At 39.1% G+C, this 24,585-nt stretch overlaps 7 protein-coding genes across 7 annotated transcripts; 4 read left to right on the top strand and 3 right to left on the bottom strand.

Annotated features, from left to right (window-relative positions):
- Positions 1 to 1,000: 1,000 nt before the first annotated feature.
- Positions 1,001 to 1,498, top strand: FPOAC1_009077 (uncharacterized protein; the record flags this gene model as incomplete). Its single annotated transcript, XM_044853507.1, has 2 exons — positions 1,001 to 1,153; positions 1,208 to 1,498. The coding sequence occupies 2 exons, from the start codon at positions 1,001 to 1,003 to the stop codon at positions 1,496 to 1,498; spliced, it is 444 nt and encodes a 147-aa protein (XP_044706177.1).
- A 610-nt stretch (positions 1,499 to 2,108) lies between these two features.
- On the bottom strand, positions 2,109 to 4,103 carry CNA1 (3',5'-cyclic-nucleotide phosphodiesterase (PDEase) (3':5'-CNP); the record flags this gene model as incomplete). The annotated part of the gene is made up of 4 exons (XM_044853508.1): positions 2,109 to 2,139; positions 2,189 to 3,093; positions 3,146 to 3,735; positions 3,929 to 4,103. 4 exons carry the CDS (start codon positions 4,101 to 4,103, stop codon positions 2,109 to 2,111), a joined length of 1,701 nt encoding a protein of 566 aa, XP_044706178.1.
- Positions 4,104 to 5,192: 1,089 nt separating this feature from the next.
- Positions 5,193 to 6,237, bottom strand: LXR3 (L-xylulose reductase; the record flags this gene model as incomplete). The annotated part of the gene is made up of 4 exons (XM_044853509.1): positions 5,193 to 5,307; positions 5,362 to 5,494; positions 5,557 to 5,940; positions 5,997 to 6,237. 4 exons carry the CDS (start codon positions 6,235 to 6,237, stop codon positions 5,193 to 5,195), a joined length of 873 nt encoding a protein of 290 aa, XP_044706179.1.
- Positions 6,238 to 13,109: 6,872 nt separating this feature from the next.
- Positions 13,110 to 15,919, bottom strand: FPOAC1_009080 (uncharacterized protein; the record flags this gene model as incomplete). Its single annotated transcript, XM_044853510.1, has 6 exons — positions 13,110 to 13,330; positions 13,395 to 13,466; positions 13,525 to 14,128; positions 14,188 to 14,287; positions 14,338 to 14,425; positions 15,778 to 15,919. The coding sequence occupies 6 exons, from the start codon at positions 15,917 to 15,919 to the stop codon at positions 13,110 to 13,112; spliced, it is 1,227 nt and encodes a 408-aa protein (XP_044706180.1).
- A 584-nt stretch (positions 15,920 to 16,503) lies between these two features.
- FPOAC1_009081 (uncharacterized protein) lies at positions 16,504 to 17,649 on the top strand (the record flags this gene model as incomplete). Its single annotated transcript, XM_044853511.1, has 1 exon — positions 16,504 to 17,649. The coding sequence occupies one exon, from the start codon at positions 16,504 to 16,506 to the stop codon at positions 17,647 to 17,649; it is 1,146 nt and encodes a 381-aa protein (XP_044706181.1).
- Positions 17,650 to 18,780: 1,131 nt separating this feature from the next.
- On the top strand, positions 18,781 to 20,607 carry FPOAC1_009082 (uncharacterized protein; the record flags this gene model as incomplete). Its single annotated transcript, XM_044853512.1, has 1 exon — positions 18,781 to 20,607. The coding sequence occupies one exon, from the start codon at positions 18,781 to 18,783 to the stop codon at positions 20,605 to 20,607; it is 1,827 nt and encodes a 608-aa protein (XP_044706182.1).
- Positions 20,608 to 23,019: 2,412 nt separating this feature from the next.
- On the top strand, positions 23,020 to 24,453 carry FPOAC1_009083 (uncharacterized protein; the record flags this gene model as incomplete). Its single annotated transcript, XM_044853513.1, has 5 exons — positions 23,020 to 23,147; positions 23,215 to 23,282; positions 23,347 to 23,352; positions 23,405 to 24,030; positions 24,082 to 24,453. The coding sequence occupies 5 exons, from the start codon at positions 23,020 to 23,022 to the stop codon at positions 24,451 to 24,453; spliced, it is 1,200 nt and encodes a 399-aa protein (XP_044706183.1).
- Between the last annotated feature and the right edge of the window lie 132 nt (positions 24,454 to 24,585).

Consider the following 24,585-nt stretch of genomic DNA (forward strand, 5'->3'; position numbering starts at 1 on the left):
CTTAGCGCGGGGTGGTGGAGCTAGTAAGATGGGTTACGGACACACCTTTGAACGACAGAAATAATCGTCACTCTGCGTGATCACCTAAGCTTTAGGTCTCTATAATGTTTAGACATCCCGCATGATATATGTAGAAATGTGAAATTTTGCAGCTAGGCAGTATTTTATTGTCACAGCGGAAAGACCAATTAGATCACGTCCAGTGTATCATAGGGGATAATACTGTGGTGATTTTCATAAATATTAGAGAAGATTGGCCACTGTTTGAAGTGCTTGAACCGATATTTGTACTCTGGTGGTTTTATGTTAATACTTGTGTCAATTTTATTTTGTACCCTGAAGCTCGGAACAATTCCCTGTTCCCTGGTAGGGAACATAGAGTATAACATTTTTTCTATGGTATGTTTAGTAGGTCAATCTAAAAGAAACTTGAGTGCAGCAACCTGAAGGCGAAACAATACCTACCGGGAGGAGGGGGGGTCTGGAGCAGAGGTGATTTTGGACATAATAAAACCACTCTCTTAGGAAGGAATGATCTTAATAGACAACAGATTTCAAGAAGAACAGTCAATTAATAGATTTAATATCATAATAATAGTCTAAAGACCTTATAACCTATTCTTTCTTAAAAGCTTATATATAATACATAAAGAGGTCAGAGGTATACCCAAAAAATCAACAAGAGGCCAAAACAGCCTAGCTTTATGATCCAGCAATCATAACCTAGACCCCCCATCCTCCCGCTAGGTAGGTAGGCACATGTAGCTTCCATACTATTCAAACGTGGTTGTTAGAGCAGGTTTCATAGGTTCACAAAAACAGCAATCATGGGCCTGCATAAGTTCCCCCCAAAGTGAACGAATAATTTCATCCTCATGCTATTGGTGATCCATTTTTTTTATAGGCACTCAATGCAGCCTTTATTGGATGTGCCACTACGTTACACCAGAAGCTTTTGGTTCTCACACAACACCTCGACCGTCATTAGGCTCATTTCATCATGGATTCAATTGATGTCAGAGAAGACGCTTTCCCATCTCGATCCAGAGAGGTCTCGGGAGAAGTCAACGGAGTCGCCACCGACATCACATCCACCAACTTCACAGACAAGATCCTAATTACCATCTCTCAAGAAGGCCGCCTTTCACAATGGGTACATAAATTTGTCGATACCAGACGGTCACCCTGCTAACCGATTTCTGAACAGATACAAGTCCCTCTAACGGGATCCTCCTCTGGCGTGGTTGAGATGAATCTACCAAGCTCGAACAAGGGTCTTCTCCCTTCCACACATCTCACACCAACAACGTTGTTCGGAGGCGGGGGTGAGGAGCGCGAGACTTTGGGACAGCTTTATGCGGCACAAATTGCAAGCCAAATATGCTTGAGATCCCCGGACGATCGACGCATTCTTGTTCTGGGCCTTGGCCTTGCTAAAACTGATCTTGAGCGTGAAGCGTTCTTTGATCTTTTGGAACTTGTTCAGCAGGTTCTGTGAGCTCTCAACGAAATCATCAACACCGTTGCTTCCAAAATATCAAGCGATCAAACCATTGTATTGTGATCTGAATTCGACATACTCCGGCTGATTGACAGCGACTTGTTGCGCATGCACATCGACATACCGGGGATCTGTGGGCGGAAACATCATTGAGGCGCGGGAGCCGTATTCAGCCGGGGCAGATGTATGTCAGACCCAACCTGACGGAGATAATGAGAAAAACAAAAAAACGAAAAGATGAAAAAATTCCGCACTGAAAAACGTTCATTTATTCATTAAAGATGCACTGCCAACTACAAATTCTAGCGCGTATCTGTTTCCAGGCAGCGTCTTGAATTTTGTCTGCATATCTACTTGGCACCCAGAGCAACATCGCCGTCAACCGTCCTTCTTTTGTAACCTGCTCAATTGTGAGCGTAGGATCAGTGACGACAACCTGACCTTTTATAACCAGTGCAACGACCAGGCTGTCAACAATCACAATGAAAAGGGGAGCGTGGCAGTAAAGGACAGCCACTCGTATACGGAGAATGACAATTAAGCGTTCATCCAAGTCCTTCGCCTAGCGCTTTTAACAATAACTCAGATGCTACTGTACAACCATATCTCATGAAGTTGGTGCCCGGTTCTTGCGATCCCTGTTATGAAGTTAGTGTCTGATTGATTTTTGTTGGATTGCAAACTTACGTGCTGAGCCTCCTAGAAAGCTGCTGCAATTTCGTATCATTATTGGCGTCCTCAGCAGCCTTCTGGAGGGCAGTGTTTCTTTCCTCCTCCTGGTGCTTAACCACTTCATCGTGAGTGGGTGGCAGCCTCTCATTCTGCAAATCAACCTTTCGTGCATCTTCGAATCCATTGATGGCGTTTTTGAGACCCTCAGCACCGAGCATGAGGGTTCCAGCGGGCAATCGTCCGCCAGAAACAGTCTTGAGTTCCGTGACCTTCTCGGACTCCTCGCGGAGCACTTGGAATACACGAGACAGGCGACCAATGGCGAGGATCTTGTTCTTGATAGCTCGTCGTCGAACCTCAATTGACTCGGGGTCGTTGGAAAGGGCAGGCGAGGCAGGTCCGGGAGAGGTTGAAGAGGGTGTCTCCTCCTTAAGCTCCTCCTCGGAGCACGTGCTGAGAATGGCAATAAGCATGTCGGTAATCTTTTCTCCGACGAAAGGGAGAGACCAGGTAAAGACATCCATGAAGTTGGGGAGCCAGTAAGGGTGAGGAGTGCAGTTGAACTGTCGAATGTTCATCACATTGTTCTCATACTTAAGAACGGCGGCCTTGTTGTTGTAGACGTCGAGATAGTTGGGAGCGGAAAAAATGGTCATAACACTGGGGAACCCTGTGGTTCGCGTCTTGCGATACATGCGGTAGCCAGCATCTTGGGCCTCATGTGCACGAATGATCGAGAGAAGGTTGTTCTTTTCCAAAAAGGCACAAGCGGCAGGGTACGAGAAGAAGTAAGAGCATCCTCGAACGTGGTTGTGCAGGAAATAGTCGCTGGTCTTCTCTTGGCCAAAGTCTTCGAGAGGATCAGCCCAGAGGATATCACACATAAGGCCCTGGGTAGGAGGCTCGCGGAAACGGTCAATCTATGAAAAGTTAGCTGGGATCACAGCAAGGCAGGTTTGAACGGCGACGCACACTCTTGAGGTCGTCCAGAGTGTGTAACTCGGGGCTCAGTCCACCGTGGATGCAGAGGAACTGCTTGTTCATAACAGCTGCAAGAGGGAGGGCACAAAAAGAGTCCATGCAGGCCTCGTAGATGGTCTCGGAGTATTTGTGCTTGCATTCAAGCTTGAAGGTGAAGTAGTCGGTCAAGTGGCGACATTCGTGGTTTCCTCGCAGCAGCCAAAGAGTCTTGGGGTAGTGAATCTTGAGACACCAGAGGTAGAGAACACACTCTATGCTGAAATAACCTCGGTCGACGTAGTCACCAAGGAAGAGATATCGGGTCTCGGCGGGGTCACCACCAACTTCGAAGAGCTTCATGAGATCGTAGTATTGTCCGTGAACGTCACCACAGACAGTGATGGGAGCGTCCATCTCGAGAAGGTTGGGCTCGGCGCGCAGAAGCTCGGTGCCTTTCTTAAGAATCCAGAGAGCCTGCTCCTCGGTAAGACGACCTTCGCGGTAGAAATGCTGCTTGAGGAACTGAAGGTTGGGCTTTGAATGGGTCTCATCTTCAAAGAATTGCTCGTCGGTGGGCTTGTACATGGCAGGAGCCTGGACATCTGTGAAAACGCAGGAGATCCGGGTCAGTCATGATATTCGATATCCGAGTTTGCAAAATGTTGGCGGCCATATCGATCGAGAGACAAGCCGGGGCACAATGAAAGTAACTGCGGGCAAATCTGCGACCAAAGGGCTGTCGATGATGATGGCGGGGTCGAGACGACGACAGCTAGAGGGGGGGATCTGACGAACCTTTGCACACACGCTCCATGGTGCTGACTTGGGTGTTGTCCTCCATGGTGTGAATAGTAAAATCGATCTCGGGGACCGGCTTCTTCTCTTGGATAGCGCGAATGGCATTGTCGACCTGGACGTTTCGTCGCTCCTCAGTAGAGGGCGCAGTGTTGGCCTCGCCTTCAGAGTCCATGGTGGGTGGCTAGGAGAATAACGAGAGAGAAGAGCGGGCGGCGGTGAAGTATGTTGAAGCTCGCTGTGATAAAGTATGGGATGCGACTATATAACTAGATGGACGAGACGGTTCTAAGTAGAAGCTGTAGTTGAGTTTGCAGGAAGACAGTTCCCTCTACAGGATAGGGCTGATCAGAAAGAGCGGGAAGGCAAAGACAGGTTGGGAGGTAAGAACGCTCAGCAGCCACTATCAGTTGGGAGATGACTGGGTGAGCAATTCTAGTGGAGGGCCAGACCAGGCTCAGGTATCTTGGGAGGAAGCTCAAGTACCGGGGCAATATTTGACGGGTGGAGATATACCAGTAAATGCGGGCAGGGTACTTTTCCAACGTCCAGGACTGAGGATTTCAATGTGACAGCTCCTCACGTTTATTCCGATGGCAGTTTTGGCTTTTGTCCAATAAAAAGATGGCAGTTGAGGTGTTAGCATTTAACAGAGTCTCTACTCGCGTGGTCATTCATCAACTCACTCATTTACCTACCTGCCCGGTTAGTACCGTAGTATCCCCTAAAATGCAATTTTGTTGCGCTACTGCGCAAAGTCTACCGCGGGCAGTCTAGTTCGGGAAACCCTCCATAAAGGACCACATCCCCTAAACTTGTACTGAAAAAAGATCCGCCTGAAAATAGAATGGGCCTGATATTTATCAATGAGACATGGATCAACTTTAAAGTGGTGAAGCGGTGAAACCGACAATATGGCTCTTATCGTATTTCAACCATTTGCGCATTGCCAATACTATCGCAATGGTTTTGTCCCCTCATGAACAGGTTGCTGCCAGTTAGGGATCAGATCTACCTAGTATCAGGAATCTGAGTTCTGGCGATCTGACGAGGATCTTTCTTTTTGCATTCCTTACCCCACATATGAGTTGCTGCCACTTACTTTGCTCTACTGAAGCAAAGCTCAGTCGTAGGAGATTCGTCTTGGGTTTCTGTTGTCAGGCTCATTGGTTCTCCCTTTATTGCACTGGAAAATCTCTAGTATCTACTTCCTGAACTCCCATCCCAAATACATGGTATGATCAGCTTGGGCTTCCTCAAATGCTCAAGGCAAGCAGTAGCCTCCATCAACAATCAGGTCATGACCAGTTGTGAAGGATGAGGCGTCGCTAGCCAGGTACAAGTAAGCGCCCTTGAGCTCTCCGGTTTCACCCTGACGTCTTTGCATGATGTTAGCCAAGAGCTTGTGAGTTCCGGAATCAACCTGTACTTACCCGGCGACTGTCTTGTCCTTGAACACGTTCTTGACGTCCTCGCTGATAAAGTCTGTGATTTCGGTCTTGATGTATCCTGGAGACACAGTGTTTACACGGGCAAAGCCTGTCCACTCCACAGCGATGGATTTACCTGTAACATCTGCAGTCAGCCACCGAGTGTGTGACTAGCTCTACGGGAGATTGGTGACTTACAAAAGTGAATGACAGCAGCCTTTGAAGCGTTGTACACGGCCTGCAGTTGCGGGATATTGACGATGCTTCCGCTCATCGACGCTGTGGCAATGAAGCTGCCTGCCACAAAGTTTGTCAATTTCTTCCCATCCAATGTCGTGCCCTCCTTCTTCTGTCTTCGGAAATGCGCTCCTGCACTCTTGGCGCACCACATGACGCCGTCAACGTTGACTTCCATAACACGACGAGCTCTCTCGGTAGGGCCATCGATGAAAGCGCCATCTTCCCAGGCGATACCACTGTTGGCTACGAAGACGTCTAGCCGGCCGTCGAACTCGGCGACGATGTCGTTGATAGCCTGCTCAACCGCCTCAGGCGAGATGACATTGACTTGGTATGCCCGGCCTAGGTATTTTATATAAGCCACCTCACAATGGAAACCCAGGATTGAATGCACTGACACTTGACACCATATTCCTTCTCAATGTTCTCAGCTTCGGTCAACGCCTGCTTGTTACTGTTGTACCAGATAGCCACGTTGGCTCCAGCCTCAGCGAGCGCGTGAGCAATAGCCAGGCCAATGCCTGCACCAGCGCCAGAAACAATAGCTGTGCGTCCCTTCAAAGAGAAAAGTGACATGACTCGGGAGGTATCAGGGATGCCCAAGTTGCCATGATGGAATGCTCCTGTTTTCGAGTCCATGATGGTCACGAAACAAGCTGATCTGGGAGAATGAGTTGTTCGTTGAGTCGCGATGTGAACGGTTCAAGTCAACAAGGTTATGCTGCGTGGCATGCACAGGGCATCTTTACGCTTTATATAGTATACCGTAGGTAAGCTTTTAACCAAACGTCAGGCACCTCGGCTATCATGCCAATGGATATCTACCATCTTCATTTTGCGACATTTACTGTATCAATGAACCAAACATAGCAAAACAGTAGCATCTCTGTTGGCCCTGGCCCTGGCCCCTTCCAGTGGAACCCAAATTGACAACATATCTTGATGTTTACAAGGCACAAGCTCGTCTCCACAGTCTGGCGCACCTATCAAGATGCCTCATAGCAAGATTACCCGTGGTAGGACATGAATCTGCGATACTTTACGTGGTAGTTACGGAAGGCCACAGGGAGCAGTGTCCTAAAAGTGCAAATATGATATTTTTTTAATATAATAACCCCTTCTGTATAGACCTATTAAAGAGATATTTTTTATAATTATTAGATAAGATAAGATTTATTAATATAAATAGGTTATATATCTATATAATTATACTATTAATTTTATAATAATTTCTTTTTTTTTTTCTTTATATAATATATAATAAAGTAAAAATACCTTTCTTTTAAACCTTAATAATACCCTTAATATACCTTTTTATAACTTAATATTATAATATTTAGTTTTATATTACTTTAAGTTTTAATTTATATTATTTTTTACTCTATTTATACTATTTATAATTAAAAAAAGCTACTTTTTAAATTAAATCTTAAAAACTAATATATATAAAATAAGTATATTATATAAAGTATTTAAATTATATTAAATTTATAAATTTACTTTTTTATACTATTTATTATAATAGCCTTTTAAAATACTATTATAAAAAAAGTATTATAATCTTATATAAATATATTTATTTTTAAAACTAAAGAAATTATATTTAATAATATAGCTAAGTTTTCTATACTTATTAATTTTATTAAGTTAAATAAAAAGACTCTTTTATATAAGAAATTACCTCTTTATATACCTATAAATAAGAATAAAGATAATAATAAAAATAAAACTAATAATAATAATAATATTATAATTATATATATAATTAATTTAAAGGAATTTAATCTTTAAGCTATATAGCTTTTTCTAGAAAAGCTTTTTAATATTATAATTTTTAAAATTAATTTTTATACTTTTATATAGCCTTAAAAAGCTAAGAAGTTTATTATTTAGGCTTTTTTATATACTTTATAAGGTTACTTTATTAAAGGTCTTAAGGTAATTAAAAAAGATTAAATAAATACTATATTAATATAATATATTTATATATTTATATATATAAGAATCTTAACTTTTTATATTATATATTAAGAAATTAAAAAAAAAGAGTAAAATTAAGTATATTCTTAATTTTACTAGTATATAGAATTATAATATTATACTTTACTATCTCTTTAATAAGAAAATAATAAATAATAATAATAACCTTAAAGTATATAAAAAGTATTTAAAGAGTAATAAAATATTAATTAACTATATTATTAAAAATAATACCTTTTTTTATATTAATTATAATTAGAATTACTTTAATATTATTTACTTTTTTATAAATATATATAAAGCTATATATTTTTCTATTTAATTATATTAACTTTTTCTTAGATTTTCTTTATAAGTATAAATATATTAAAAGTAATAATAAAGATAATAATAATAATAGCTTAAATATCTTAAAGAGTATTAATTATAAGATTTACTTTAAGATTATTACTATTTTCTATAAGGCTATTAATAAGAAAAAGAAGAAATATATTTAAATATATATAATATATATATTTATATATTATTATATATTAATTTATAGTAAAGTCTTTTATTATATATTTTTAATTTAAAAGTCTAAAGGCTATTTTTAATAATTTATAAGGGAATAATTAATTTATTAATAATAAGGACTATAGTTATAAATATATAGAGATATAAAGCCTTATTATATAGGTATATAAAGCAGTATAATACCTTTAGGTTATTTAATAAAATTCTTTATTTTATTATATATTTATAATAAATATACTATATATATAAAATTGCCTTAGTATAGAAATTAAAATTAAAGTAAAAGTATTATATATATAATTTAAAAATTAAAGTAAAAATACTATATATATAATTATATAATTCCTCTTTAAACTAGGGTAATTATATATATAGTATTTTTACTTTAATTTTTATAATTAAATCCCTTAAAACCTTTTATATTTTTCCTTTATTCTTTTTTTTTTCTAATTATAATTCTAAAAGATTATCTTTATATATTATATCTTTTAATTACCTTATAGTTAATCTTAAATTATTTTATATTTAAATTAAATAGTAAAAATATATTAATTAATTAATAATAAAGTAGATTCTAAAGTCCCTTATAAATTAGTTTAATATTAAAGTAGGCTATTTAATATTATATTAGTCTATATAATAATAGGCTTTAAACTCTTCCTTAAGTAATTAATAGATTAAAAATATAAAAGATTTAAAGTAATTATATTAATAAATTATAGAATTATTTTATAATTAAGTCTTTAATAATTATTATATACTTTTATAATTATAAATAGAAGGCTTTATTATTATAAAGACTAGCCTTAAGTATATTTAATAAGATTTAAGGCTTTAAAGGTATTAAATACTAGAAATATTTTCTATAATAAAAACTAAATTATATAATTTCTTTAAAAATAAAAATAAATTATATATAAAGCTTTAAACCTTTAGTTATATATATCTTTATATTTATATATATTAATATTAATTTATTTTAAGCTATAAAGCCTTTTATAAATATTATTAAGAATTTATACTTATAAATATATTTAATTAATAGTATATAATAAAGTATTATTAAACTAGGTAAGTATTAGCTAGGCTTAACTTTATTTAATCCTTTAATATATATAATAAGTTAAAGGCTTAAGGTATTAAGATTTATATTATAATTAATACTTATTTATAATATATTATATAGTTTTATTATAATATATTAATAAATATATTATAAAGTATTATAAAGTAATATCTTTATACCCTTTAATAATAAAAAACTATACTATATTTTATTTAGTCTAATTATAGTAATAAGACTCTTTTAATAGCTAGTATATATTATTACCTTTTATAAGTATAAGTATATAAATAGAATAATATAATACTAGATTAAATATAATTTAATAATATTTAAATCTATAGTAAAAGTATATATTAAAATATATAACTTATAGTAAATAAAGCTATAAGCTTAAAAATTTAATAATAATATAATAGTATTAATAGTAATAAGAGCAGTAATACTATAGGGCTTAATATAAGTCTAAACTTTATATAAGAATATAAGCTCTAAATAGATAGTAAAAAATTCTTTCTTTCTTATAATATAATAATAAAAATAAGGAAATTATTAATATTAATATTTAAAGCTAATATAATATATAAATTATTCTAATTAACTACTTATATAATAGTAGCTAATTATTAATAGTCTATATAAATATATTTTATTAAGTAGGCTTTAACTTTATAAATAATAGCCTTAAGGCCTTAGCCTATAGAAATAGTAATTAATATAATAATAAGAAAAAATTAATTATTATACTAGTTAATAATAAAGAATAAGCTAAAAATCTATATTAATTAATCTTTAATTAGAAAAAACTTAAAAATACTAAAGTTAATAATATATATAGTAATAAGCTTAATATTATATTAGTTTAATTTAATTACTAAGTCTTAGTCTTTTTATACTTTATTAAATTAAACTATATTAATTAGGTCTTATAGAAAGAAAAGTAACTTAATACTCTATATTAAAAGCTAGATTAAGGGATTAAATTATTAATATAAAAAAAGGTATTTCTAAAAGTAATATAATTAGGTAATTATATACTTTAGATTATAAACCTAGAGATAATTATTTATATTATAAAGATATTTAAACTATTTAATAATCTATAATAAATAATTAGCTATCTATCTAGTTATAATAACTAAGATAATAAGGTTAATTAGAATTATTAGAATTTTAAAATATTAGTTTTTTATATAATTATTCTAAGTTTAATAGGAAGTTTTAAGCTTAATTAAGGGCTTTCTCTAAGGATTAGTAAATATTATATAAATATATTATATAATAACTATTTAAGCAAATATAAATAATATACCCTATAATAAGCAGAGTCTTAATAAGTAGTTTTAACTATAGGTAAAAGTATATATAATAAGAAGATTAAAAGCTAGTAGCTTTAATTAAGTAAAAAAAGGGCTAAGTTTTAATATATATATATATTTACTTATTATTTAATATTATAACTAATAATCTATAGAAATACTTTAATATTATTATTACTAAAGGCTAGTTTTTATATAATTATCTATTAGACTATATTACTATATTATATCTATATATACTAATTATATAAGAAAAGCTTATTAAGTTTATATATATATAGAATATATACTATATATATAAATAGGCTAATAGACCTTATATAAACCTAGGGTAATCTTAAAATCTTTATTTCTAGTTAAAAATAAAGGACTTTAAAAGCTATATAGAAGCTATTCTAATAAATTAATTATAGACCTTTTTAAATATCTTTAAAAGTAATTCTATTAATTTAAATATATATTTACCTAAGGATATAATTATAATTTATAATACTATCCTTAAAGATTAAAATAATTTCCTAATTAATAGCCTTATATAATTAAAGTATTTAATATACTTATTTTTATAGGCTTAATTAGAAATATATATTACCTTAAAGAAAAAGCCTTTTATTAAGCTTTTAAATATCCTTATAAGTAATATAAATTATATATAAGATTATTTAATAATATATAATATTAATATTAATATACTTAAAAATATTTTATTAGAAAATATAAAGGAATTTAATTATTAATTTTAATATATTTAATAATAATTAAAATAATTTAAAGTAATTTAAAGTAATTATAGAATTATTTAATTATTATAAAGATTCTTTTTTTATTTTATTTATATAAAGAGTATTTTCTATTTAATCCCTTTTTTCTTAATTAGCTAATTCTTCTTAATTAGCTATTTATTTAGCCTTTTTTCCTTAATTAGCTATTTATTTAGCCTTTTTTCCTTAATTAGCTATTTAATTATAATAATATCTTCTTAATAGATTATTAATATTATTAAAGTATTATTTTTATTATTATTATTTTCTTAAGTAAATAATATAGTATTAATAGTATTATTATTTTCTATTTTAATTTTCTCTTTAATACTATATTCTCTTTTAATAAAAGATATAGGTTTATTCTTAATCTTAGAAATTACTTTATATTTACTTAGAGTATAAGGCTTTAAGGTAATAATAGGCTCTATTTACTTTTTTATATATTTATATATAAGCTTAATTAAATTAATTAAAAAGTTTAATATAAATAATATATTAAAGTTAAAAAATATAAAGCTAATAAGACTATTAAGCCTTTTAAAAATTATAATATTTATTACTTTAAAGAATAAGCTTAATAATATTACTTTATATATATTATTATTAAACTTAAATAGGCTAATTATAGGCCTTAAATTAAAAAATAATAATATAACTTTTTAATCTATTAAAAGAAGCTCCTTTTTATAGGTCTTTATAATAAATTTAATTATTACTTTATATAATAAAAATATAAAAGCTAATATAGCTTTAAATTTAATTATATATTTTATAATATAGTAAGCCTTTTTTATATAAATTAAGATTTTATATAATTTATTTATTATTTTTAAATATTTATTATAAATTTAAAATATAATAATAAAATTAATTATAATTAAAATTATATAGCTAATTATTATAATACTTTATTATTAACTTTTAATAATAATAGCTTAAGCTTATATATAGCTAATAAATATTAATTTTATTTTAATTAAAAGAATTATTATTATATTACTTTATATTTATATATTTAAAGTTATAAATAATAAATTAAATATTAAATTAATTATAAAAAAAAAATAATAAAAAAAGCTATTAATAATATAATAAATAAAAATTAATTAATAAATATTATAATTAAATATTTATATAATAATTATTATTTTCTAAGTAAAAGGCTATTATTAAAAAGAAAGATTAATATAATTTAATATATTATAAAAATAAAATAATATTATATAAAGCTATATAGATTTATATAAGCTTATATTATTATTAAAAGCTTATAACTTAATTATAAACTTTAATAAAAAAATATATTTTAATATAATACTATCTATTTATATTACTATATAGATAAATAACTAATAATATATTAATATTAATAGAGTAAGAAAAAATATTATATCTATACTTTTAGGACACTGCTCCCTGTGGCCTTCCGTAGTAGTCTAGTTTTGCGTTATGCTCTTGACTTCCTGGGCAAATTCCTCTAGCAAGGGTCAGGGTGCTTGACACAGTAGTACAACAATACAATGATTTCAGGCCCGGCTAATTCTCCATGTCTCATGGACCGAGCCAAGTCTATCAAGCGCTGAAACCCCGAAGTTGGACACCTCATAAATCAATCGCGGGGTTGATATTAAGGCCCCACCATTTTATCAATGGTTCATGTCAGTGCTCACCTATCTACCTACCTAGTCTAGTATTTAGGCTGGGGATTGGCGGCTAAAGATACTGTAAAGTGTAGGCGATGTCATTTCAATATCTCATATTATTCTTTAAACACGGGGACATACAATCAACATTTCTTGTTTGTATTCGGGAGTTAAGGTTGCCCTCTGTTACTACAACATGATGCCTTTCAAGTCATTGAAACAGCCTTTAAGAATCGGAATCGGATTCAGGTTTGGATTCGGGGTCAGGAAGTCGAGAATCCTTCTTGTCCTTGCTTGTCATTTGCGTTGTGCCGTGACGGGAGTAACGATTCTCTCGTCGAAGCACACTTGACCCATGACCTGCACACCGATTAAGGTTCTGCCCAATAACTTGATCATGCTCGAAGTTTGTCTCTCGATAACGAGAGACAAAGTCATCGCGGGGTACTATACGCAGTTAGCAGACAGTCGCTCCAGCTTAAGCTCACCCATCTAGGTAATAAAAACTTACTATATGCACCGCAAATACGGCGATTACCCTTGAAAGCACTTCGTCCATGCATCACTCGCCAGTTGTTGAAAACTGAACAATGCATCGTTAGTACATGTTATTGTTGAGCATTATGTTCTGTTTCACTCACTGACAATGGTGCCAGGCGTCAACTTGAACCAATATTGAACGCTTTCCCGACTTATGATCTCATTCCACTTGCGAGCCGCCTTGTACCAGCGCTTTGCATCAAATAGATGCACAACGCCGCGATCATCATTATTCCAACGAATGCGGTGGATCTTATTAGATTCACTGTCGATTTCAATAACAGGATAGGTACGATCGGGCGCAATAGATATTCCTTTGTTTCCACTGGCATGCCAAGGAATTTTAGCTTCTCGCAGTACACCATACGATTTCGGAGATTCTTTCTTCAACACTCTAGCAGCGCTGAAGCCATCAACGAGAAGAGACTTGCCACCCAATGGCTCGTCTGGGTTGTGGTCAGGAGGCGCTTCGTGGGCAAGACAGTGAAAGGCCTGCAGGCCAGCGGGCTCGCTGAAGTAGGTTGTGTCGGTGTGTGCTGGAAGAGCGATGTTTGTGTAAGCAGTGTCAGCTAGCGCAAGGTCTGGGATAAAATCATAGAATCCTCCGTAGTGAGTGTTGCGGATTGGTCCGATCTTCTCCAAGAAGGCCTTTGTTGCCTCGGCAGTCGGCTCAGCGTTTTCGACAAGACAAAACCCGTAAACCCACTAAATTTGTAAGATTTCAAGTTCAAGCCATATGTGATATCGGGGTTAACATGTCTTACAATCTTTTTTGTCATATCGGCCATAATTTGCTCGGCTCCTAGGCGGTAGTCGACCGTTGGAGGGTTCTTTGCGATAGATTTACTCCATAGTTCGTGTGGCCTAACCTGTCAGCGATCGAAGTCAGAAGTCAAGCAGTGTTGGAAACATACTGATCTATACGGAGTTCCTTCGAGAAACTGCCAGGGAACCAGCATTTGAGCCATTTCCAGGGATGAATGCTTCTGTGGTTATCATTCCCTGTCAATAATCAGTAAGATGAAAGAGTCGTCACCATTATCAGGACCATGCATACACTGGACTTCGAGATGTGTTTCATGATTAAAAAACTCTTGAGGTCGGACATCGCCCAGCTGTCTATCACTTAGTCACTGCATGGTAGATTGGCATCTGTCAATAGACAAGGTTCCACCAACCGCGAAAGTGTCGAAGTTCCTTTGCCTTGTGTCTTGGTTGACACATGAACTGCATTGGCAGTTATCCCTGGGAATGTATAAGCGCATCACATCAGGCGATAAGCGCGGTTGCTTGTTTAACTTACCGCAACCACAAATTATCACTACACCACCATGCAAGGCCAAATGTCAGCGGCCGAGATCAATCTAATAAGCGTGATTGGACGCAGTAGAGACTTACAAAACACGATATTCGGTCGTTTGGTCCTTTTTAGTATGTCCTATCCGGATTCTGGTTTCTTCCCCGACTGAGTATGCCTCAACTAGGATTGGGCTTGCTCTTTCAGTTTCTCTCTGGCTTGAACTCCATCTCGTGGGTGGTGTTGTTGTTGGTGGTGTGGCCGAGTTGAAACCAACAACAGTATTTCTTTGTATGCGTCTGGCGGCTAAGGTAGCTCGTCGACTCGACAGCCCAGAACTAGTGATTGAATGAATATGAGACTTGAATGCTTTTTGGAGAACACTTACATTGAGCTACGAGCTAGTCGACTAAGCAGCATTGTGGTGATGGGGATACTTGAAAGTAAACAATTGGGAAATCTCAACAGTGGAATAGCAAAGAGATAGCTACTAGCTAATGGACTTCTCAAAGTTGATGATTGTACCACGGGTTGAATTATACGTCTCGGCAAATGATCGGCAACCCCACGATTTGAACGTGAGGGTTGCCTACTAATGAAGTCGACAAAGGAAAGGGCGTTGTACTAAAGGCGAGTCACGTGCACCGATTCGTTAGTCAGGGGTATACCGGTAGCATGAAAAGTAAACAAAGGTCTAGATACAATTGATAGCTTCATGGTTTTTAACCCATCAATTAATTAATTGCCTTTATGGTGAGTCTGCCATTATGGTCAAACCTGAACAAAGAGAACGAGCTGCCACCTCCACTCATTGCTGGGATAACCGTGCCCAACCTAGACTACCTACCTAGATACCTATAGGTAGTCTAGGTAGTAGATAGATGGTGGGGCAGGCACATAAAGCATGGATCACTGGATGCTACTGACCTCGGGTAGCCAGCCAGGTACTGAAACGAAGCTCCAGCTCTTTTTCTCATGATGCTAATTTTGTACTTCCTTTGAGATGCTCATGCTATCCAATTAATTGGTATAGATTGTAGCAATGTGTTTGACTGACCAGTGTCAACCGAACTCTGAGAAGTCGACTCGTCACCACCCCAAGGTCCACGCTGGTGAATGCCTGTCATGTCAAGAGCCTTTCTCCGATTCTCTTTGCCCCTTGCCCTTAACCTCAACTCCAATATCAAAGCCCAAGGCATCTTTGAACAAACATTCTTGGCTGTTTCGTTTCAACTCGATCAAGCCTTGGCCCTGACCTTGAACTAACTCGCGGCCAAGTGGTTGTATTGTCTTCCAATAGCGCGTCTCTCGCCGAATCCCTCCCCACTTGTATAAGCGCTGACCTTTTAACCTGCATTCTGCGTGTCTTTGATGCTACATTTCCCCCCTTCGCTACCAGAGCTTTGGGTTATTCAGGGGTTCTTGGTGACGCTATTTGTCGCGCCCGCGGTTAGGATGACTTCGTGATTGGCGTCGCCAGGCGATACCATACCCCCTGCTCTCGAGGCTGACTTGGTTGTTGCTTTTAACAGAACAGAACCAACACTCACTTGAGAGAAAATGTCTGAGATCCTTGTAGGGCAACAACTAACAATGGGAACCGTCTTGCAGGCATGGCATTGGTATACTTCTTTCATCTCCCTTTCGTTCATTTATCATTAAGAACTGCTGCACGGCGTCTGCACTCGAAGCGCCTCGCCTTCACTGTTGCCAATTATTCTCTCCTCTTTCTCTCCATTGCAAACCGTCAGCATTTCTTTTCAGTCTTCCATGTAGACTTGTCATGGCCTTCTCTGTACTGCCTCACGAGGGACATCTCCTCAAGATCCTCCTTGTGTTGGCTTCTTTCCTGCTTACTCCAGCAAGTCCTGCTGCTGTTGAGTCTCATATCAGAGTCTTCTCCATCGAGGAGCCAGACAGCCCTCAAGAAGCCCCATCAGCATCTATGGACTTCCCATCACAATATCAAAAGCGAGATGGATCATGCCCAATATCCGGTGATCATTGGTGCGGCAACGACCTTCCTGGGGACTTCTGCTGTTCCTCAAAATCCGTCTGCAAGGTGCTTGCTGCAAACACTACCACCCTGTGTTGCCCGAAGAATTCCAAGGGTGAATGCGAGGTCATAATGCCTATCACCTGTCAAATCGAGAGACAGAACCCATTGACGAATCCGCAAGCTGAGGTCAAGTCACTGGCACTTAATCAAGAACTAAAACGATGTGGGAGCAAAAGTGGGAAGAAGAGGTGCTGCCCCTTTGGATACAGCTGCAGAAATGACAAGGAGTGCGTACTAGACGAAGACCAAGATGAAAGCTACGCCTTTCTTTTACCCGTTCCCGAGTATTCGTCGACATCATCTCCGGCTGCAACGTCCACAACGGCATCCTCTGTAACATCAGATATTCTTGCAATCGAAACATCAGAGGCTCCCGGCAAGGCCGTACAACCACCGTCTGCTAGTGCCGCAGCCCCAGAAAAGGAACCATCTGTCCCAGAAGGCGAAGGTGGAGATGAAGATGAGGAGAATAAGAAAAGTGGTGGCATCAGTCCAACAGGGGTAGTAACTGCTGGCACTGTTGCTGGCGTCTGCTGCATTGCAGGAATAGGCATATTTGTTTGGATGAAGTGGTTCCGAAAGAAGAGAACCGACGACACCCCAAACATGTCACTTACTCGAGAGTCGTGGGGATACTTTTCCAACAGGAGTTCGCCGGCCACTCGACATCTTCACGTCGCTCGTGGCCCTGATGACAAATTCATTGTCACGCCGACCACGGCTGGTTTTGCCCCGGTCGTGGAAGAAAAGAACAGTCCTGTGGAGCTTCCTGCAACTCCGGTGTCGCTCTGCATGTGGTCTGGTTTTGAGAATGCTGCTGTGGAGGAGCCAAAGTTGGCATATGTTGTCCCTGCAAAACAACGAACGTGAAAGCTTTGTGACAAGTTTTCAACTTTATGATTGTTATGAAAAGAACATGACTAACGCTTTTTCTTCCTTGTATATGTATATATTTTTTCTTCTTCTTCGATAATGGATGGTCCTTACTTGTTCATGATAATGAGGCAGCTAGCCACCAAAGTTGGTAGAAGAATATTAGTCTCTGGTATTTGGTCAGTACAATTGTCGAACTTCAATATGGCATTTGCTTTATTTGACGTCAATTTTCTTCGTTACTTTGGTTTGCTAGAGTACCGATTCTAACTCCAGTGGTTTTTGTAATTGCATATCTAGAGAATAGGTAGTTGTTTTGAATCATTCAGTTGATTATTGGCCAAGACTCGTGATACAGGCACAGACAGTGACAATACAGTGTCAGACCTGAAACGGGTGCAATCAGCACTGTTTGATAGGCAATCAATTAAACGTAAGTTTTGGTCGGAATTCAACAAATAATTCCAACATGACGACGTTTGTGTTTTTTTCCACTACTAATTATTTTATTGCCACTTGCTTTGTCAGTTCTCTCGGCAATTCTTTATAGACAGATTGACTTTGACTGTGATTGCCCATACAGGCCATCATTTATCTTTCTTTATTCATACTCTCCCTTCCCCTGCCTGTCGCATTTTCACTCCAATCTGTCCTGTCCAACTTGGGCCATGGCTAACCCTTTGATCGGCGCCAAACTTCTGTTTTAACTTCTGTTAACTACATACATACATACTTGCTGATCACGGGTCCCACGTTTTTCCAAGTCGCGCGAGAGACTAAGACTCTTCGAGCTTGCGACTTTTTGGCTTCAGATTCGACTTGTCCATTTCAGCAATGACGTCTCAACATTCTGATTTCGACGCCTTCTACGACGACCAGGTCGCAGCTCATCGACGGCTCTTTTTGCAACAGAATCCCTGGGATCGCATCACCCAACCGAGTGTCCTGATATCCTGCCTCATCCTCGTCGTCACCCTTTCGTACAACTTATATGCTTCCACAACCACCCTTCAAGAGTCAATACGCTTATTGGGGACAAGTCTCTGGGACGGCCTTGTATTCGTTGTCCCGGAGAGACTCTTGGATGCGATAGATACACCCAATACCGCCACGACTTCAACCTTGCCAATGTTGCGCGCCGAACGAAACCGACATGATGTCAAGAGCGATAAGATGCGAAGGATCCTGGGGCTGGACCACTCTGGTGGTGTCATGTCCTCAGTCCTCCAGGTTAGGAGCCGCGCCCTTTCTCTAACAGGCAGTGTTTTGGGATTGAAGGGCGAGTCTTCCAGTCCACCAGGCCTCGGTAACATGGACAACTCATGCTACCAGAACAGCATTCTCCAAGGACTTTCATCTCTGAAACCTCTACCCGAATACCTCTCTGCCTACCTTGAAGCGTCCGACGACAGTGGCGATCAAGATGTCGCACAAACATTACGAACATTAATCAACGATCTCAACGACGGAACGAATTACGGAAGAACACTATGGACTCCTGGCGTACTCAAGTCAATGAGCACCTGGACACAACAAGATGCTCAAGAATACTATTCTAAAATACTAGACGATGTCGACAAAAGCGTTGCCAAAGCTGTCAAAAGCGTGCAACCTCAACACCCCGGCCTCGCGGTTAAAATGGATAAGGACGATACAACTGCGAGCGAACACAGCGACGACAGTGGTTATCAAAGTATAGTTCATTCACCGGAAACTAATTTACCTCATAACCCGCTGGAAGGTATGCTCGCGCAAAGAGTTGCCTGCGTCCAGTGTGGTCATTCCGACGGACTATCCATGATCCCTTTCACATGTCTGACGTTAAGTCTGGGCTTGAACAAAAACCAACACGACCTGTATGAACGGCTGGATGCGTACAGCAAGGTGGAGGCGATTGAGAATGTCGAGTGCACCAAATGTACTCTCATCAGGACTCAGCAACAACTATCGGCAATGGCAAACAAAATGCAGGCAAGCGGGTCGCCTAACGAGAAGGTTGTAGAGCATCTAAACCAGCGACTGGAGGCAGTCGAGCTCGCCTTGGAAGAAGATGACTTTGACGACAAGACGTTGACTGAAAAGTGTAAGATCTCGGCTCAGAACAAAGTCAGTTCCACAAAGACCAAGCAAATTGTCGTTTCACGGCCACCAAAAAGTTTGGCGATTCATATGCAACGATCGGTGTTTGACCCCTCCACCTTCAATATGATGAAGAACTCAGCGCCAGTCGATTTCCCCATGACGCTAGATCTCGCGCCTTGGTGCTTGGGCAGCACCGGTTCTAATCCGCCGAACGAAAGATTGAAGCTGGAAGAAGAATGGGTTACTGACCCTCAAAAATCCATGGTAGCCGGTGATCAGGGCTCAAGCAAGCTTTCGGGGCCTATTTACGAACTTCGCGCGGTTGTAACGCATTATGGGCGACACGAGAATGGCCACTATATATGTTATCGCAAGTATCCACGACGCAGCCCTCCTACCAAGGCAGCCGAGGATGACGAGCCTGACAGCAAGGCCGGCACTCAGTCGGAGCCCAGCACGAATGAAAAAGAAAGGGACGAGCCCGAAATGAATTGGTGGCGCTTGAGCGACCACAATGTCTCCCAAGTCAGCGAGGATGTGGTCTTGAGCCTTTCCCCTGGCGTGTTCATGCTCTTCTACGATTGCGTAGACCCTAGCATGGTCATGAACGATGAAGACGACATCAACATGCAAGATGCACATGAAGTCACGGATGTAGATGCCGTAAACAGGCTGGTCGGTGCCACAGGAACTACTGCCCCGATCGACCAGGGGCTCCAAAGCCAAAAGGCTAATGTGACGCCAGAAGAGCCATCTGTACATAAAGAAGATGCCACGTCATGTAGCGCAAATGGCCAAACTGATGAAACGATAACGCGCGGCTCGGATTTGGCTGCTGCAAACACACCTTCACTGGTTCGCATCGAGCCATAAAGGATCACCAGAAAAGGAAGATGGGGCAGTGCTAGCTTAGGCTGCCATAAACAGCATCGACAGCAGGAGCACTACATAAACATATTGGGAGCATCGCGGAGATCGTGTTCAAAAGCATAGCGACGGCGTTGAAAACAGTCACACGTTTTGAAATATGATTTTACTGAATAATTGGACTTGGAGACGGGCGAATAACTGGCTTATTAGGAAGAACTGCTTTGAGAATATAGTACCTAGTCACGATTAATACCATGACAGAATGTTTAGACGGATGCGTTGCTAAGCGATAGAACCCGAAGATTATACCCGGCCATGGAATCACTCTTTACTGAGATTGTTAACCGAAATTGTCATTTATCGCTTGCGTTGAATGGTGGTATCCTATGGATGTTTCAGTGTTAGGGAAGCTATCCCAGAGCTATTAATATTTTGCGTTCCCGGCAATGAACGGCCGAGAACACAGAGTCGAGAAGCGCCCATCCCCACTACAGCGGGACTTGAGTGCCGAGGCGACTAGATAGTTAGGTCAAATCACTAATCAAAGCAGAGAAAATAAATTGAAGTGTTGGTTGATGTTGATCGACCTCCTGAGCAAACGGAATAAACTTTGGTCTGCGGTTATGTCGGCAACTAGCCAGGGGAAAACGCATAGGCGTCTAAGTCATGGTAGGTTTCTGGATTACCGTCAAGGGGGTTGCATTGTCAAGATGAGATTGTCGTAGATATATTTGTTGGCCAAGGGGCAATCGCCAAAGGGAGGTGTTGAATCATTGATATGTAGATGAACTTGGCATAATTCCTCAGACTAAACCTCTAATGAATGGCAATCCCAATCTCTACTATGCAGTACAAAAGAAAGGAATTTAATATCAGGGCTCGTATACAACTGCTAGTGCCTGAACTAAACTGGACCCCTTTCAACTACAGGTCCTGCTAATCGACAGCTATGATGTTGTTCCTCGGTCAAGACCGATCAAATGCAAATGGGAAAGGATTTGACAGCTGCCATGTGAATCATGTAAGTACTTCTTGACCTCATCTTGGCCCGGTAGCAACAGACATGGGGTTGGGTGGTTAATACAGACAGATTCTAGACCACTCTGACCACATATCATAGGTCTTCTCGTATTAAGAAATCCACTGTGCAATGCCAAGCTTCCTAAAAACTATGCTTAGTTACGTCGCCAAACAATACTAATTGGACAATCCGTAAGTAGAAACTCCCGGGTCAAGGTTCCTGGCATCCCTGGCCTGGCTAGACCCCCCAGTTGCTGATCGCCATGGCCTTCAGTTGTTGTTGCCTTGTGGGACAACGACTGCCCTGCGAGCCTGCACCTGTTCTCTTTTTGAAAAGTTTCGCTTCTGATCTGACGAAACCTAGGTGCACATTTCCGTACGGAGTAGAAACAAGTACAACGGCCTCTAAGACTTGGACCAAGCAATCCCTTGCTCCAAACATTTAGCCATACTTTTCCCCCAATCAAATTCGTTAGATTTGCTCGGTTGCTACACTGCAGATTGTCATTTTGGGACTTGGCAGGTACGGATGATAAGATGCGCGCGGTCGTTTGTGGTTTTGTTTTTGTGAAACTCGGCCTCTTTGATCCGATAATGACAGGGCTTGACTCGTGGGACGTTGGCTCTGGTGTTGGGTCATGGGCAGTTTATGTCTGTGATCGGCAAAGTCGAGCCGATGTTGGTTGGTTTAGGACAGGACAAGGTCCTTTCCGAGGCTGAGCTCGACCATGACGAGAAGTGAGACGTGCGTGGATCCGGGTTTGTGGAGTTTGTGTTTGTTAATAAGAACTCTACAGTGCCCATTCCCCATGTGAGTTGGAGGATTGATCAAGTGTTATGTTTGCTTGCCTTTCTTTGTGTCTCAGATCCACGATAAACAAGTGCACTGGTCAAGTCCAGTAAACAAGCCAACAGAAATAAGTCTAAACGCAGGAACCACTCACATCAAGCTTCCCGTTTTCATAAGACATTATTGACGCAGGCGCAACTCACTTACAACTTGCTACCGCTTCCGCAACCGATCCAGTGGAAGGAAGCAGCCTGACCACCCACTTTCCCATTCCGTTCCAACGGGCTTGTGAGACATTCAACTCTTCCTCATCATCGGATTTTCTTAGTATCCAACCTCTTCTTCATTCTTTTTAAATTCTTTTACGCCCTCTTCTCCGACTACCTCGATATTCCTCTTTCCCATTCGGCCTGTTAACTCTCCCTCAGAATACGTCACTTCGCAGACGAGAGTTGAGTCTAGACCTAGGTGGCTTAGAACTAGCAACGCGCCCTTGTTGTGTCTCTAAATACATGCGCAACATTCAGCAAGCCACCTCTTGATTGTTCTTACTCCTCGTCGAAGACTCGAAGTGACGATATTCCCAATCTGAGACAACCAAAACGATGACGGGTTCAAGGGATTTAGAGGCCAACGGGGCCTCACCTCGATTCGAAGGGATCGACAGTGGTTTCATAGAGAAGGCTCCTACTCAAGGAACTGGTTCAAGGATACACGCTTCTGTCTATATTGTGTACGTGGACTCGAATTGGCGGCTTTTAGACATGATTCAATGAATATCTAACATCATTCTTCTACAGGACATGGATCTTCTTTTCCAACGCAACTATTCTCTTCAACAAGTGGCTCATTGACACTGCTGGATTTCGTAAGTCCTCTGCTATTTATCACCTTTGTCCCATGCGAATGAGAATGCTAACAAGTCCTCGCAGGATATCGTGAGTATTATCAAGAAGCACCAGTCTGTACATGAAATTAACAAACTATTAGCCATCATTCTCACCACATGGCACCTCCTCTTTGCAACGATAGCCACACAACTTCTCGCTCGGACAACTTCTCTTCTCGATTCTCGCCATGCCCTTCCTTTGTCTCGACGACTTTACGTGCGGACGATCCTCCCTATCGGCGTCCTCTACTCGGCATCGCTCGTGTTTTCCAACATCGTCTACCTCTATCTGTCGGTCTCTTTCATCCAGATACTCAAAGCCACCGGCCCTGTCTGCACACTCATCGCTTCATGGGCCTGGGGGGTTGCTCAACCTGACGGCAAGACCTTTGCCAATGTCATGATTATCGTGGTCGGTGTTGCCATTGCCAGCTTCGGAGAAATCGAATTTTCTATGTGGGGTTTCATCTTTCAGATGTGTGGTACCGTTGCCGAAGCTGTGCGCGTTGTCATGATTCAAGTCATGCTCAGTGCCGAGGGTCTCCGTATGGATCCTCTTGTCGGTCTCTACTACTACGCACCTGTCTGCACCCTCATGAACCTGGTTGTGGTCTGCTTCAGTGAAGGTCCTCGATTTAAGTGGGAAGATGCAGCCACTGCAGGCTATGGCATGCTCTTCGCCAACGCATGTCTTGCATTCATCCTAAATGTCATCAGTGTCTTCCTTGTAAGTCTCGACCACAAGTTCGGCATCCATCATATGCTAACTACTGCTCAGATTGGTAAGACTTCAGGACTTGTCATGACTCTCAGTGGTATTCTGAAGAGCATTCTCCTCGTGGCAGCGTCCGTCATTATTTGGAGCACCCACATCACTCTTCTCCAAACACTCGGATACTCAATTGCCCTCATGGGTCTTGTTTTGTATTCAGTGGGTTACGAGCAGCTACTCAACACCTGGGATGGGCTAGTTGCTTGGGGTACAGGTACACTCAACCGTGAAGGCGAAATGTCTCCGGCATTGCGCAAGGCGATTATGGTCGGTTGCCTGGGTTTCATCACCATGATCATTGCCGGAGCATTGTGGCATTACCACGGATTCTCTGGCACCCCAGTTGCGCGGGCGACAACATCGTGGTTCGGCCATTAATGTCTTGATGAATTTTTCTGGGATACCTCTATAGACTTGTGTTAATGATCAAACGTTTAAATACTGAATTATATTTTATTCGGCGAGAAGTGAAAAGAAACTAATATTTGTTAGATCGGGTGTAAGGGTATC

The sequence above is a fragment of the Fusarium poae genome, chromosome 3 (assembly GCF_019609905.1).
Source record: "Fusarium poae strain DAOMC 252244 chromosome 3, whole genome shotgun sequence".
In the NCBI taxonomy this organism is placed as follows: Eukaryota; Fungi; Ascomycota; class Sordariomycetes; order Hypocreales; family Nectriaceae; genus Fusarium; species Fusarium poae.